Source organism: Haliotis cracherodii, unplaced genomic scaffold (assembly GCF_022045235.1).
Source record: "Haliotis cracherodii isolate W230 unplaced genomic scaffold, xgHalCrac1.p SCAF_20, whole genome shotgun sequence".
In the NCBI taxonomy this organism is placed as follows: Eukaryota; Metazoa; Mollusca; class Gastropoda; order Lepetellida; family Haliotidae; genus Haliotis; species Haliotis cracherodii.
The window spans coordinates 7627843-7641348 of NW_027266276.1; the positions used below are offsets into that span (position 1 = coordinate 7627843).

The 13506-nt window shown below is 40.2% G+C and overlaps 1 protein-coding gene across 6 annotated transcripts in view; it reads left to right on the forward strand.

Annotated features, from left to right (window-relative positions):
• Positions 1-5235: 5235 nt before the first annotated feature.
• Positions 5236-13506, forward strand: part of LOC139470281 (ankyrin repeat and KH domain-containing protein 1-like) — a 29072-nt gene continuing 20801 nt past the window's right edge. For 3 of the 6 annotated variants that reach the window (XR_011653769.1, XR_011653768.1, XM_071252636.1), the window contains exons 1-2: positions 11019-11108; positions 12206-12346. Coding sequence is in view for 4 of the 6 variants with exons in the window: in XM_071252636.1 (XP_071108737.1) it covers positions 12217-12346 (130 nt within the window). In the remaining 2 variants the exon portion in view is untranslated. Of the gene's footprint in view, positions 5321-11018; positions 11109-12205; positions 12347-13506 lie in introns of those variants that run through there. The other 3 variants (XM_071252639.1, XM_071252638.1, XM_071252637.1) reach the window with 3 other exon arrangements.

Below are 13506 nucleotides of genomic sequence, written 5' to 3' on the forward strand. Positions count from 1 at the left end.
GGCAATATTTGTTTTACGCATTTTTGCATAAACACTGATTGGTTAACCGTGATCTAAAAAGATTTTGACAAAGGGCGCATGTTAATAAATTTCTTCAGCCTAAACTAACAGACAAAAAGAACGGCGGAGCTCATCGGACGCGCTGGGAAGGGATACACACGACTCGCCTAAAAAAAATTGGGCGATCTACGGTCGGTTTTTGTATTTTAGAATAAGTATGTAACTATCAGAAATACATAGTAATGCATTTTATACACATAATGTACCTAAATGTTAGTGGTTGTAACCGACTGGGCTCTGACTCAACATGAAGCGCAGCGCTTTTAGCATAGATTGAGTGAACGATGTCATGGCGTTGTTTTGATACAATCGGTGTCACTCTCGGTGACATCACATCACTGATAAAATAATAGCAATCTTATTAACGTTGTTGTCTCAAGTTGAGCGGATTACCTGAGAAAACTCAACAAAGTTCATGACGGGATTACTGTACTATGAGAACAAATAGTTGTCATTTTATCATTATATCTGCGTTGACCAATCAAAGGCGAGAATTCTCCGAAAGTCCGGGGAAATAATACAAATGCCAGTTTACTGAACATTAGGTGTGGTATGGCACGACGGACTAATACAAAAACTTTAAAAAATAGGACTCAAAGGAGTGAAGATATTGGATGATTTATTGTTTTGTTTAAGATTATTTATTTTGTGTTCGTTTAGGTAATTGGTTATTCTTTGGAAAAATTGGAGTAAGTAGTGGATGTTTCCGGGCTAGGGCTTGGTTTCTAGGGCTTATATTTTGTTTTATTAAGTTTTCGATTAGTGGGTTTGATTGGGACGCGGCCCAAACTTAAAATACCAAAAATAGACACAAAATTAGCCGATACACTAAATAAACAGACCGATCCTAACATCTCTAAAACCACCACACTAGCATACATACATGAAAATTGGCCAAATTGGTGTCACATATACACAGACGGATCCTCAGATCCGATCTCAAAACACACAGGTTTCGGAGTCAACATCGCACAACCAACCAAAGACACACAATCTTACCGACTCCCAAACAACCAATCCATATTCACGGCCGAAATAATGGGCATGGCCTCAGCACTACACAATCAGCAATCTAAAAAACACCAAAAAATCCTCATCCTAACCGACTCCCTCAGTGGACTACAAGCCCTCAAAAATAAAAACACTAAAAACCGCCCCAAACTAATAAATCAAATACACAATAGCTCAAACAACTTAACTAATGTAGGTAAACAAATAGAGTTCATTTGGATCCCCGCCCACGTAGGAATCTTTGGAAATGAAAAGGCAGATAAAGCAGCAAAATTATCCCTTAAACTCCAAGAAATAAGCTTAAACTTACCCAGCTCAAAATCAGAAATCAAAAGTGTCACTAAACAAAAAATCAACAAAAAATGGCAAAATATATACCAAAACTCAAATAGCCAAATCAGGAAAGTACTCAAAAAAAACCTAAATAAACCCAAAATACTACACCCATCCAAAAAAATCGACAGAATAATTACCAAACTACAAACAGGCCATACCAAACTAAATAATCACCGTAAAATAGCTAAACTACACACAACAGGAAACTGCCCACATTGCAAACAACAAGAAACACCAGAACACGTACTCATTCACTGCACACACTAACAAACACACCGAACAACACTACAGACCACCCTAAATCTTAAAACCGGACTTACACTAGAATCAATCCTAAATCCACAAAATAAATTAGAAAAATTCAAAGCCTTAGGCATACAACTAATAAAAACAGGACTAATTAGCCGCATTTAAACCCCAAGTAAAATATTAAAACCAAAACTACCTTATTTGATAACCACCAACACACACAGCTCCCTTAGTTCGTCCCCCACCCACTCTTGGCATTCTTTCCAAATCTCAAAATTTCAAAATTACTATATAAGCAATCCCTAAAGCCCCCCTCCTAGGTTGCACAAACTCACTTTTACCCTTTTTGGAAACACATTAAAAGTCCTGACCGGGCCCGTGTGCGACATACGCTTGCAGTCGGAAAGCGCACGTTAAATCTCCAATATAAGTAAGTAAGTAAGGACTCAAAGATCAGATAATAAACTACATCCAGGACTTCCTAAACAATCGTAAAATAACCGTGGGTATAGATTTAACACTGTCGGACCAATGTCCCCTAGAAAATGGCACTCCCCAGGGCAGTATCCTCAGCCCCACCCTCTTCAATATAATGAAAAACGATCTATTCGAGGGCCGATCCCCTAAAGTAAACACATCAAAATTCGCAGATGATGGAGCCCTCTGGATCCGCACTAAAAGCATTAAAATGGCCCAAAATTTGGCCCAAAAAACTCTTAATAAAATACAACAATGGGCTGACAAATGGGGCTTCTCCCTTAACTCAGAAAAAACAACAGGAATAGTATTCAAACACAAAAACATGAAACCCACCTCCCCAATCTTCCAGCTAAACAACCAAACAATCAAATTTCAAAAACAAACCAAATTCTTACGACTAATTTTCGATGAACAACTCACCTGGGATGCTCACATCCAAAACCTAACAACTAAATGCAGTAAAGACCTAAACACCCTAAGATGCCTAACTGGCTCTAACTGGGGAGCCTCCAAAGATACCCTCCTCTCTCTACATACAGAACACGCACTTATCCACTGCACACACTACCTAACACATACGAACCGCATTACAAACCACACTTAATCTAAACAAGGCTCTCACTCTAGAAGCAATACTAAACCCACAAAATAAACTAGAAAACTTCAAGGCCTTAGGCGGATTCTTAAACAAAACGGAACTAATAAAACGCATCTAAAAACACTATAATCTACCAAATCAAAATCACATAAACAAACAAACATCCACCATACCCAGCTCCCTTAGTTCTCCTGTCCGGCCCCGTGTGCGAAATACGCATCAGTCGGAAAGCGCACGTTAAATCTCCAAAGTAAGTAAGTAAGTACATTAGGTGGTGCAACTGCAACGTACGTTGTGTTATCTTCAGGATATGAATTATGAATTAATTATTTGATGGATATAACGAACCCTTGAGGTATGTAAAGACTTAAGTGATCTTTTAATTTATGTTTTTATGATGTAAATATGACAGAAGACAAATTCTGTGGATGATACGTTGTTTTTTTTATATTATTTTCATACTTGTGTATGAATATACTAGTAATTGTGATCATTAGGCCTACCCTAAGTTATATTTGCCACACGCATATTAAATATTAAATATATTTCTTTAGGCGAGTCGGGTCAGATTTTTTTAGGCGAGTCGAGTGCAACTCGCTGGGAAGGAGTTTGGGCATGAGACAAGGAATGGGAGGTAATCCTCACTGATGGTAGAGTTACATAATGTGCATACCACTAATGGCGTATATTATATACTTACCTCCCTTGCCAAGGCGAAAGAGAAAGTTGATATTTCCTACACCTAACTTCCTGACGCTAGTCGATGAGACGAGGCTCACACAGCCCCTTCAGCATGTTCAACTGACGAAATGTGAGCGTTTTATATGTATGTGGTGCTTGTAACACGGTGTCATGACAAGGTTAGAACACGATGGGTGTAAAACAGTGCCATGACTTGCTTAGAAGTGTCTTAGATTCTAAGAGTAGTTCGAACACGGATGTAAAACAAAAACCGCTGAGGGGGATGCTGTAACTGCTGCTACAGGCGAGTCCGTGACATTTCAAGTTTAACAGACTGGTTGGAAAACACGGGAGCAGGACGTTCGTAATGCTGGGCCTACCGTATTTTGTAAAGGGGCACTGATCTAACGCGATTCCCGGGACTGGCTGTTGCCTTTGTTATTGTTTTTTTCCCCGTGAGTACCCGGATGATAAGCAACGCAACTGAGCGTGACCAGAGACTGGGCTACCGTCTTACTTACTTACTTACTTACTTTGGAGATTTAACGTGCGCTTTCCGACTGATGCGTATTTCGCACTCGGGCCAGGCCATTTAATGTGTTTCCGAAAGGGGCGAAAGTGGTCTGAGCAACCCAATAGGGGGCTTTAGGGGTTGCTTATATAGAATTTGGGAATTTTGAGATTTGGAATAGATGCTGATGGGGTTGGGGAGTAGAACTAAGGGAGCTGGGTATGGTGGATGTTTGTTTGTTTATGTGATTTTGATTTGGTAGATTATAATGTTTTTAGATGCGTTTTATTAGTTCCGTTTTGTTTAGGAATGCGCCTAAGGCCTTGAAGTTTTCTAGTTTATTTTGTGGGTTTAGTATTGCTTCTAGAGTTAGAGCCTTGTTTAGATTGAGTGTGGTTTGTAATGCGATTCGATGTGTTAGGTAGTGTGTGCAGTGGATGAGTGCTTGTTCTGGGGTTTCTAGTTGTTTGCAGTGTGGGCAGTTACCTGTAGTGTGTTTTTTAAAAAAGATTTAGGTGGTTATTTAGGTTGGTGTGTGTTGGTGTACAAAAACTTTAAAAAATAGGATTCAAAGGTGAGATAATAAACTACATCCAGGACTTCCTAAACAATCGTAAAATAACCGTGGGTATAGACCAAACTCTATCGGACCAATGTCCCCAAGAAAATGGCACTCCATAAATTCTATATAAGCAACCACTAAAGCCCCCCTCTTGGGTTGTACACACCACTTTCGCCCCTTTCGGAAACACATTAAATGGCCTGTCCGAGCCCCGTGTGCGAAATACGCATCAGTCGGAAAGCGCACGTTAAATCTCCAAAGTAAGTAAGTAAGTACATTAGGTGGTGCAAGTGCAACGTACGTTGTGTTATCTTCAGGAAATGAATTATGAATTAATTATTTGATGGATATAACGAACCCTTGAGGTATGTAAAGACTTAAGTGATCTTTTAAATTATGTTTTTAGGATGTGACAGAAGACAAATTCTGTGGATGATACGTTGTTGTTTTTTAAATATTTTCATCCTTGTGTATGAATATACTAGTAATTGTGATCATTAGGCCTACCCTAAGTTATATTTGCCACACGCATATTAAAATATTAAATATATTTCTTTAGGCGAGTCGGGTCAGATTTTTTTAGGCGAGTCGGATTTTAGGCGAGTCGAGTGCAACTCGCTGGGAAGGAGCTTGAGTATGAGACAAGGAATGGGAGGTAATCCTCACTGATGGTAGAGTTACATAATGTGCATACCACTAATGGCGTATATTATATACTTACCTCCCTTGCCAAGGCGAAAGAGAAAGTTGATATTTCCTACACCTAACTTCCTGACGCTAGTCGATGAGACGAGGTTCACACAGCCCCTTCAGCACGTTCAACTGACGAAATGTGAGCGTTTTATATGTATGTGGTGCTTGTAACACAGTCTTCATTACAAGGTTAGAACACGATGGGTGTAAAACAGTGCCATGACTTGCTTAGAAGTGTCTTAGATTCTAAGAGTAGTTCGAACACGGATGTAAAACAAAAACCGCTGAGGGGGATGCTGTAACTGCTGCTACAGGCGAGTCCGTGACATTTGGATTATGTTATCGTAGTTTTGGAGTTTGGTAGACCTTTTTATTTTATTCTTGATTTCTACTTTCGACGTATGGAAGTAGATTTCAAGAGATGGCTGTTGGGTGGCTATTTTGGCTGCTATATGTGCTTTGTTATTGCCTGGTATATTTGTGTGACCTGGGGCCCAGAGTAGATTTGTTTGTTGTTGTTATTGAGTTGGTTTGTGAGAGTAATAATATTGTTGATCAGGTCTGGACGTGTTCTGGAGTGTTTGTTTTGTATTTGTTTGAGTGACGTGAGTGAGTCGGATATTATTAGGATTTTTTGTTGGTTAATTGTTTTGGTAGCGTGTATTGCTGTAAGGATTGCTAGTAGTTCCCCTGTGTTATTGTTTGTGCAATTTTTATAGTGAAAGTTAGTAGTGACCGGGGGTGTTTGGTCTATGTGTATTCCTAATCCTGTCTTGTCGTTTGATTGGGATGCGTCTGTGTAGATGTGAGTGTGTGTAGGCCAGTTATTATGGATGTGTGTAAGTGTTAGTTTTGCCTTATTTTCAGCTGGGATGCCGCTGCTTGGTGTAAACAGTTTGTGGAGGGTTGTATCTACTGGGGGGAAGGGGGGTCGGCTATGTATTGTAGGGAGGGGGTGTATGTATTATGTTGCTTAGATTGTGGGTGAATATTAGCTTGTGCAGGTGGGTCATATATGGAGCTTGGTCAGGGGAATTTTGGAATTTGTGTGCCGTCTGTTTGTTGATGTTGTATTTTTGTTTTATTATTTTAAAAATTGGATTGTGTTGTGCCCCAGGCCAGTAGTTGAGAATGGTTTGTTGTATTCGGTGTTTGATGGAGAGTGTATTTGTGATTAGTAGTAAGGCGTGATGTGAGGTCCCTGTCCTAGTGCCGGTGGCTATTTTAAAGGCCTTGTATTGGATTGATTTTATTTTGTTATAGTTAGTAGTTGAGACCGGAGCGGCATAGTCGATTTTGGATTGAATGAGTGTTTTGTAGATGTTGAGGAGGGTTTGTTTGTCGGACCCCCAATTATTACCTTTAATAGCTCTCATTAAATTTAAATCTTTTTCACAAGAGTTGACCATTTTCAGTATTTGGGGGCCCCATGTAAGGTGTTGGTCAAATGTAACCCCTAAGAACTTGGCTTCGTTTTGATATGTAATTATTTTGTCATTAAGGTGAAGTTTGGGTGTGTAATTTTGCATATACTGTTTTTTAAATAGCATGCCAGTGGTTTTATTGGTGTTAATTTGGAATCCCCATTTGGAAGCCCAATTTTGAATGTTGTTTAACGCAGATTGCATTCTAGTTTTTAATAAATTGATGGAGGCCGAGGAGGTCCAAAAGGAAACGTCATCTGCGAATTTTGCAGTAGTGATTTTTTCAGTGTTTTTGGTGTCAGAGAAGATATCATTAATCATAAAATTAAATAGCGTTGGCGATAAGATGCTTCCTTGTGGGGTGCCTTTTTTCAATGGGGTGAGTGTCGGAGAGGGTTTGATGGGATTTAACGGTAATGTGTCTGTCTGATAGGAACGAGTGAATGAAGTTTAAAATTCTCCCATTGATCTGATTGTTTTCAAGTTTTTTTAGAAGGCCAGAATGTCAGACCATGTCGAAAGCTTTGCTAAAATCTATAAAAATGGCCAGTGTGTATTGTTTCATTGATTGGGCTGTTCTAATGTCTTGTTCTAGGTGAAGGATGTGGTCTAGTGTTTGTCTGTTATTTGTGAAGCCGCTCTGGTCTGGGCTTATAAGTCTGTTAGTAGAGATGTGATGCTTAAGTCTGTTATTAATAATGGATTCAAGGATTTTGCATATATGTGAAGTGAGAGATATGGAGCGGAAGGAGTCAGGGCCATTGGGGCGTTTACCCGGCTTTAGGACTGGGATGATTTTTGTGTGTTTCCATGTTTGTGGTGTTGTGCCTGATGACCATATTTGGTTGTAGAGCTGTAGTAGTAGTTGTTGTATTTGTGGTGGTATTTTATGTAGTATTATGTAACTTATGTTATCGATTCCTGTGGCTGAGGCTGTATTTTTGTTGTGTAGTGCATGCAGAAGTTCATGTATATTGATGGCTTTGTTGATGGGGAGATGGGCTAGGTCGGGGCGCTTTGTAAAGGAGGGGGGGGGGGGGGGTGCTTTTTGATGGTGTCCTGGAATGAGGGAGGGTAGTTGGCCGTGCTACTGGTGTTGGCAAAATGGGTGGCTAAGTGATTGGCTTTGTATTTATTAGATGGGCAATTTTTAAAGTTGGGCTGAACTTAAGCTTATTCCATATTTTTCTTGAGTTATTTTCCCCAATTTTGAGGGTATTACAGAAGAGTTGCCAGTGTTGTTTCCTGGCCGTTTTAATAAGCTGTTTAGTATGATTTCTAAGTTCGATGAATTCAGGGATTTTTGATTTGTCCCTTTTACTTTTATTTAGGGCTCTTTTCCTTTGTTTTCTGGCTTTTTGGATGTCGTCATTCCACCAGGGGACAGGGTTGTGGGCTGGGGCGGGGATGGAAGTGGGAATGCATTGACTTGCGATGGGCTACCGTCTGCAAGGACAGCTAAATAAACTTGGAGGCTGGAGGCAATATTTGTTTTACGCATTTTTGCATAAACACTGATTGGTTAACCGTGATAAATTTTGACAAAGGGCGCATGTTAATAAATTTCTTCAGCCTAAACTAACAGACGAAAAGAACGGCGGAGCTCATCGGACGCGCTGGAAAGGGATACACACGACTCGCCTAAAAAGTTTTGACCCGACTCGCCTAAAACAAATTTGGGCGATCTACGGTCGGTTTTTGTATTTTAGAATTAGTATGTAACTATCAGAAATACATAGTAATGCATTTTATACACATAATGTACCTAAATGTTAGTGGTTGTAGTCTCGGTCCCAATAGCGTAACCGACTTGGCTCTGACTCAACATGAAGCGCAGCGCGTTTAGCATAGATTGAGTGAACGATGTCATGGCGTTGTTTTGATACAATCGGTGTCACTCTCGGTGACATCACATCACTGATTGATTAGTTTGGGCGATAAAATAATACCAATCTTATTAACATTGTTGTTTCAAGTTGAGCGGATTACCTGAGATAACTCAACAGAGTTCATGACGGGATTTCTGTACTATGATAACAAATAGTTGTCACTTTATCAATATATCTGCGCTGACCAATCAAAGGCGAGAATTCTCCGAAACTCTGGGGAAAAAATACAAATGCCAGTTTACTGAACATTAGGTGTGGTATGGCACGACGGGCTAATACAAAAACTTTAAAAAATAGGACTCAAAGATCAGATAATAAACTACATCCAGGACTTCCTAAACAATCATAAAATAACCGTGGGTATAGACCTAACACTATCGGACCAATGTCCCCAAGAAAATGGCACTCCCCAGGGCAGTATCCTCAGCCCCACCCTCTTCAATATAATGATAAACGATCTATTCGAGGGCCGATCCCCTAAAGTAAACACATCAAAATTCGCGGATGATGAAGCCCTCTGGATCCGCACTAAAAGCTTAAAAATGGCCCAAAATTTGCCTCCAAAAATCTCTTAATAAAATACAACAATGGGCTGACAAATGGGGCTTCTCCCTTAACTCAGAAAAAAACAACAGGAATAGTATTCAAACAAAAAAACATGAAACCCGCCTCCCCAATCCTCCTGTTAAACAACCAAACAATCAAATTTCAAAAACAAACCAAATTCATTTTCGATGAACATCTTACCTGGGATGCTCACATCCAAAACCTAACAACTAAATGCAGTAAAGACCTAAACACCCTAAGATGCCTAACTGGCTCTAACTGGGGAGCTTCCAAAGATACCCTCCTCTCTCTCTACATATCACTAATTAGATCAAAACTAGACTACGGTTGCGCCATATACAACACCCTAAACAACTCTCTATCTAAAAAAACTTGACTCAATACAATATCAGGCTCTCAAGCTAATTACACGCACGCAACATGACACCTCCTACACTTCACTTCAGGCCTTAACAGGATAAATGCCACTAAGTCTATGCAGGGAACAGCTAAGCTTTAATTTCTGTGCCGCGTCCCAATCAAACCCTCTCATCCAAAACTTAATAAACTAAAATATCAGCCCCAAAAACCAAGCTCTAGCTCGTAAACATCCCTTACTTACCCCAATATCCAAAAGAATAACAAACTACCTAAATGAACACCAAATTAAAAATCTTAAACAAAACTGCAAACAATCAAATATCTTCACCCCTAAACTTAAAATACCCAAAATAGACACAACACTAGCTAGCCAAATAAATAAACAAACCGACCCAAACATAGCTAAAACCACCACATTAGCATACATACACGAAAATTGGCCAAATTGGTGTCACATTTACACGGACGGATCCTCAGATCTGACCTCCAAACACACAAGTTTCGGAGTCCATACCACACAACCAACTAAAAGCACACAATCCTTCCGACTCCCAAACAACCAATCAATATTCACAGCAGAACTAATGGGCATGCATATGGCCTCAGCCCTCCATAATCAAGAATCCCAAAACCACAAAAAAATCCTAATACTTACCGACTCCCTAAGTGGACTGCAAGCCCTCCAAAACAAAAATACAAAAAAAACGACCTAAATTAATAAATCAAATACTTAAAAGCTCCAACGACCTAACTAAGGCAGGCAAACAAATAACCTTCTTGTGGATACCCGCCCACGTAGGAATATACGGTAATGAAAACGCCGATAAGGCAGCCAAACTATCCCTCAAAATCCCAGAAATAAGCTTAAACTTACCCATCTCAAAAATCAGAAATTAAAAGTGTAAACAAGCAAAAAAATCACCAAAAATTGGCATAACCTATATCTAACCTCAAATAGCAAAATCAAAAAATTACTCAGCAAACCACTAACCACACCAAAATTTCTCCATCCATCAAAAAATATCGACAGAGTAATCACTAAACTCCAAACAGGACACACCAACCTAAATAACCACCTAAAAAATATAAAAAACACACAACAGGTAACTGCCCACACTGCAAACAACTAGAAACCCCAGAACAGGCACTCATCCACTGCATACACTAACTAACACATACGAACCGCATTACAAACCACCCTCAATCTAAACAAGGCTCTCACTCCAGAAGCAATACTAAACCAACAAAATAAACTAGAAAACTTCAAGGCCTTAGGCGTATTCTTAAACTAAACGTTTTTTTAATTTTATTATTTACATACTTGTGTATGAATATACTAGTAATTGTGATCATTAGGCCTACCCTAAGTTATATTTGCCACACGCATATTAAAATATTAAATATATTTCTTCAGGCGAGTCGGGTCAGATTTTTTTAGGCGAGTCGGATTTTAGGCGAGTCGAGTGCAACTCGCTGGGAAGGAGCTTGAGTATGAGACAAGGAATGGGAGGTAATCCTCACTGATGGTAGAGTTACATAATGTGCATACCACTAATGGCGTATATTATATACTTACCTCCCTTGCCAAGGCGAAAGAGAAAGTTGATATTTCCTACACCTAACTTCCTGACGCTAGTCGATGAGACGAGGCTCACACAGCCCCTTCAGCATGTTCAACTGACGAAATGTGAGCGTTTTATATGTATGTGGTGCTTGTAACACCGTGTCATGACAAGGTTAGAACACGATGGGTGTAAAACAGTGCCATGACTTGCATAGAAGTGTCTTAGATTCTAAGAGTAGTTCGAACACGGATGTAAAACAAAAACCGCTGACGGGGATGCTGTAACTGCTGCTACAGGCGAGAAGGTGACATTTCACGTTTAACAGACTGGTTGGAAAACACGGGATCAGGACGTTCGTAATGCTGGGCCTATCGTATTTCTTAAAGGGGCACTGATCTAACGCAATTCCCCGTACTGGCTGTTGCCTTCGTTATTGTTTTTTCCCCCGTGAGTACCCGGATGATACGCAACGCAACTGAGCGTGACCAGAGACTGGGCTACCGTCTGCAAGGACAGCTAAATAAACAGACTGGTTGGAAAACACGGGAGCAGGACGATCGTAATGCTGGGCTACCGTATTTTTTAAGTATAAACTATCAAGCCAGAAAAGATAAACCACTACCTGATCTAGATCAATGCCTTTTTTTTTCAACCAGGCTAGACGTGTTATAACCAAGTTCTAACCTCATCTGTATTACCTGAAATCTGTATTACAACTGCGTTCTAACTTTGTATTATTCTTTCACTTATAAAGAGTATTAGCATTGGAGGATAGCCTACAATTGACTTATCCCACGTTGACATTGGGAATCAGTGGTCAAGGGCATGAGAAAATGTCACTGAAATAATTGTGGTTGTACTTTCTCAAAAAGTATCAATGCAGTTATCATTAAAATTCTAGATATATCTTCTTTAGAATGGGGTCCTGCTCTGACAATTTATCTATCAAAGTTCGTCAACAGTCAATGTCAGCATTGGTTGGCAAGTCTGTCAAAGTCCAAGGCCGTCATTGAGGTTATTGTGAAAGATTGTTGTATCATTCATTGCCAGTTACTTTTGTATGTTTATTTGTAGAATCCTGAGACTTGGTAAATGATAACAGTTGATAACGTTTTATTGTGCTTTAAAGTGGAAAGTTCATACCTTTGGGGAATTTGGTGTTGCTTGATCAATGTCCCAAGTCATATTATCGATGGTAGTAACTATGGTTTTCTTTCAGAACAGTGAGAAATGGAAGGAAATCCAGACCCGCGTGGCCATCAGATGACCGGACGCCTCACAGAGGAAGCAGCTGATTTGCTGAGGAGGACTGAACAAGGGAGACAACCTACTGCCACAACTGCAATACAGCACAACTACAGTGAGTATTTCAAACCTGTACAGTCATGCATACAGCTAGAAAAGAAGGAGTAAGATCGATATCAGAAGTTGATCTAACAAACAAAAATTGAGTTAAAATTAGAGAATCTGTTGTGGTATTTTTGTTTGAGGCCAAACCAGGTATAAACTCTTGTTAACACATAATTTGTCTGATATCCCACAAATTACCGGAAGTCATATGCATGACATGTGGAATGATATATTTAAAACATAAAAAGAAACACATCATAAGTATGCCCTTTCTATTGGGCTGGGACGGGTAACTCAGGTACTCGGTCGGGTACTGAGTATGACCCGGGTACCCACAGGACGACCTGGACCCGTGGTTAGTCACATGATATATTGTTTAATGACAAAAATTATCTAGAACTCTATGGTTACACTACAAGTCACTATGTGACTAAGCATCATTCTGACCTTAATAGGTTTGAATAAAATTAAAACTTCAGTCAACTTCAGTGTATGCATGACCAGATCGTTTTATACGAGTATCTAAATACATTTTATCAGGGCTACGGTCAAACTAGTCCCAATTGGACATTTTGTACCCATCTCTTGAGACCTGTAGCCGGTACCCGGGTAGGGTAATGGCGGGTGGGGTACCCGGGTAGGGTCGAGTAATGGCAGGGGGGGTATCCATGTAGGGACGGGTAATGGCGGGTGGGGTACTCATGTAGGGTCGGGTAATGGCGGGTGGGGTACCCGGGTATTAAATTTGGATTCTAGCCCTACCTTTCTAAAAAATTCCATGTAAGTGGGGTACCCGGGTACGGTCGGGTAATGGCGGGTGAGGTACCCGGGTAGGGTCGGGTAATGGCGGGTGGAGTACCCGGGTAGGGTGGAGTAATGGCAGGTAGGGTACCCGGGTAGGGTCGGGTAATGGCGGGTGGGGTACCCGGGTAGGGTCGGGTAATGGCAGGTGGAGTACTCTATGGTTACACTACAAGTCACTATGTGACTAAGCATCATTCTGACCTTAATAGGTTTGAATAAAAAAACTTCAGTCAACTTCAGTGTATGCATGACCAGATCGTTTTATACGAGTATCTAAATACATTTTATCAGGGCTACGGTCAAACTAGTCCCAATTGGACATTTTGTACCCATCTCTTGAGACCTGTAGCCGGTACCCGGGTAGGG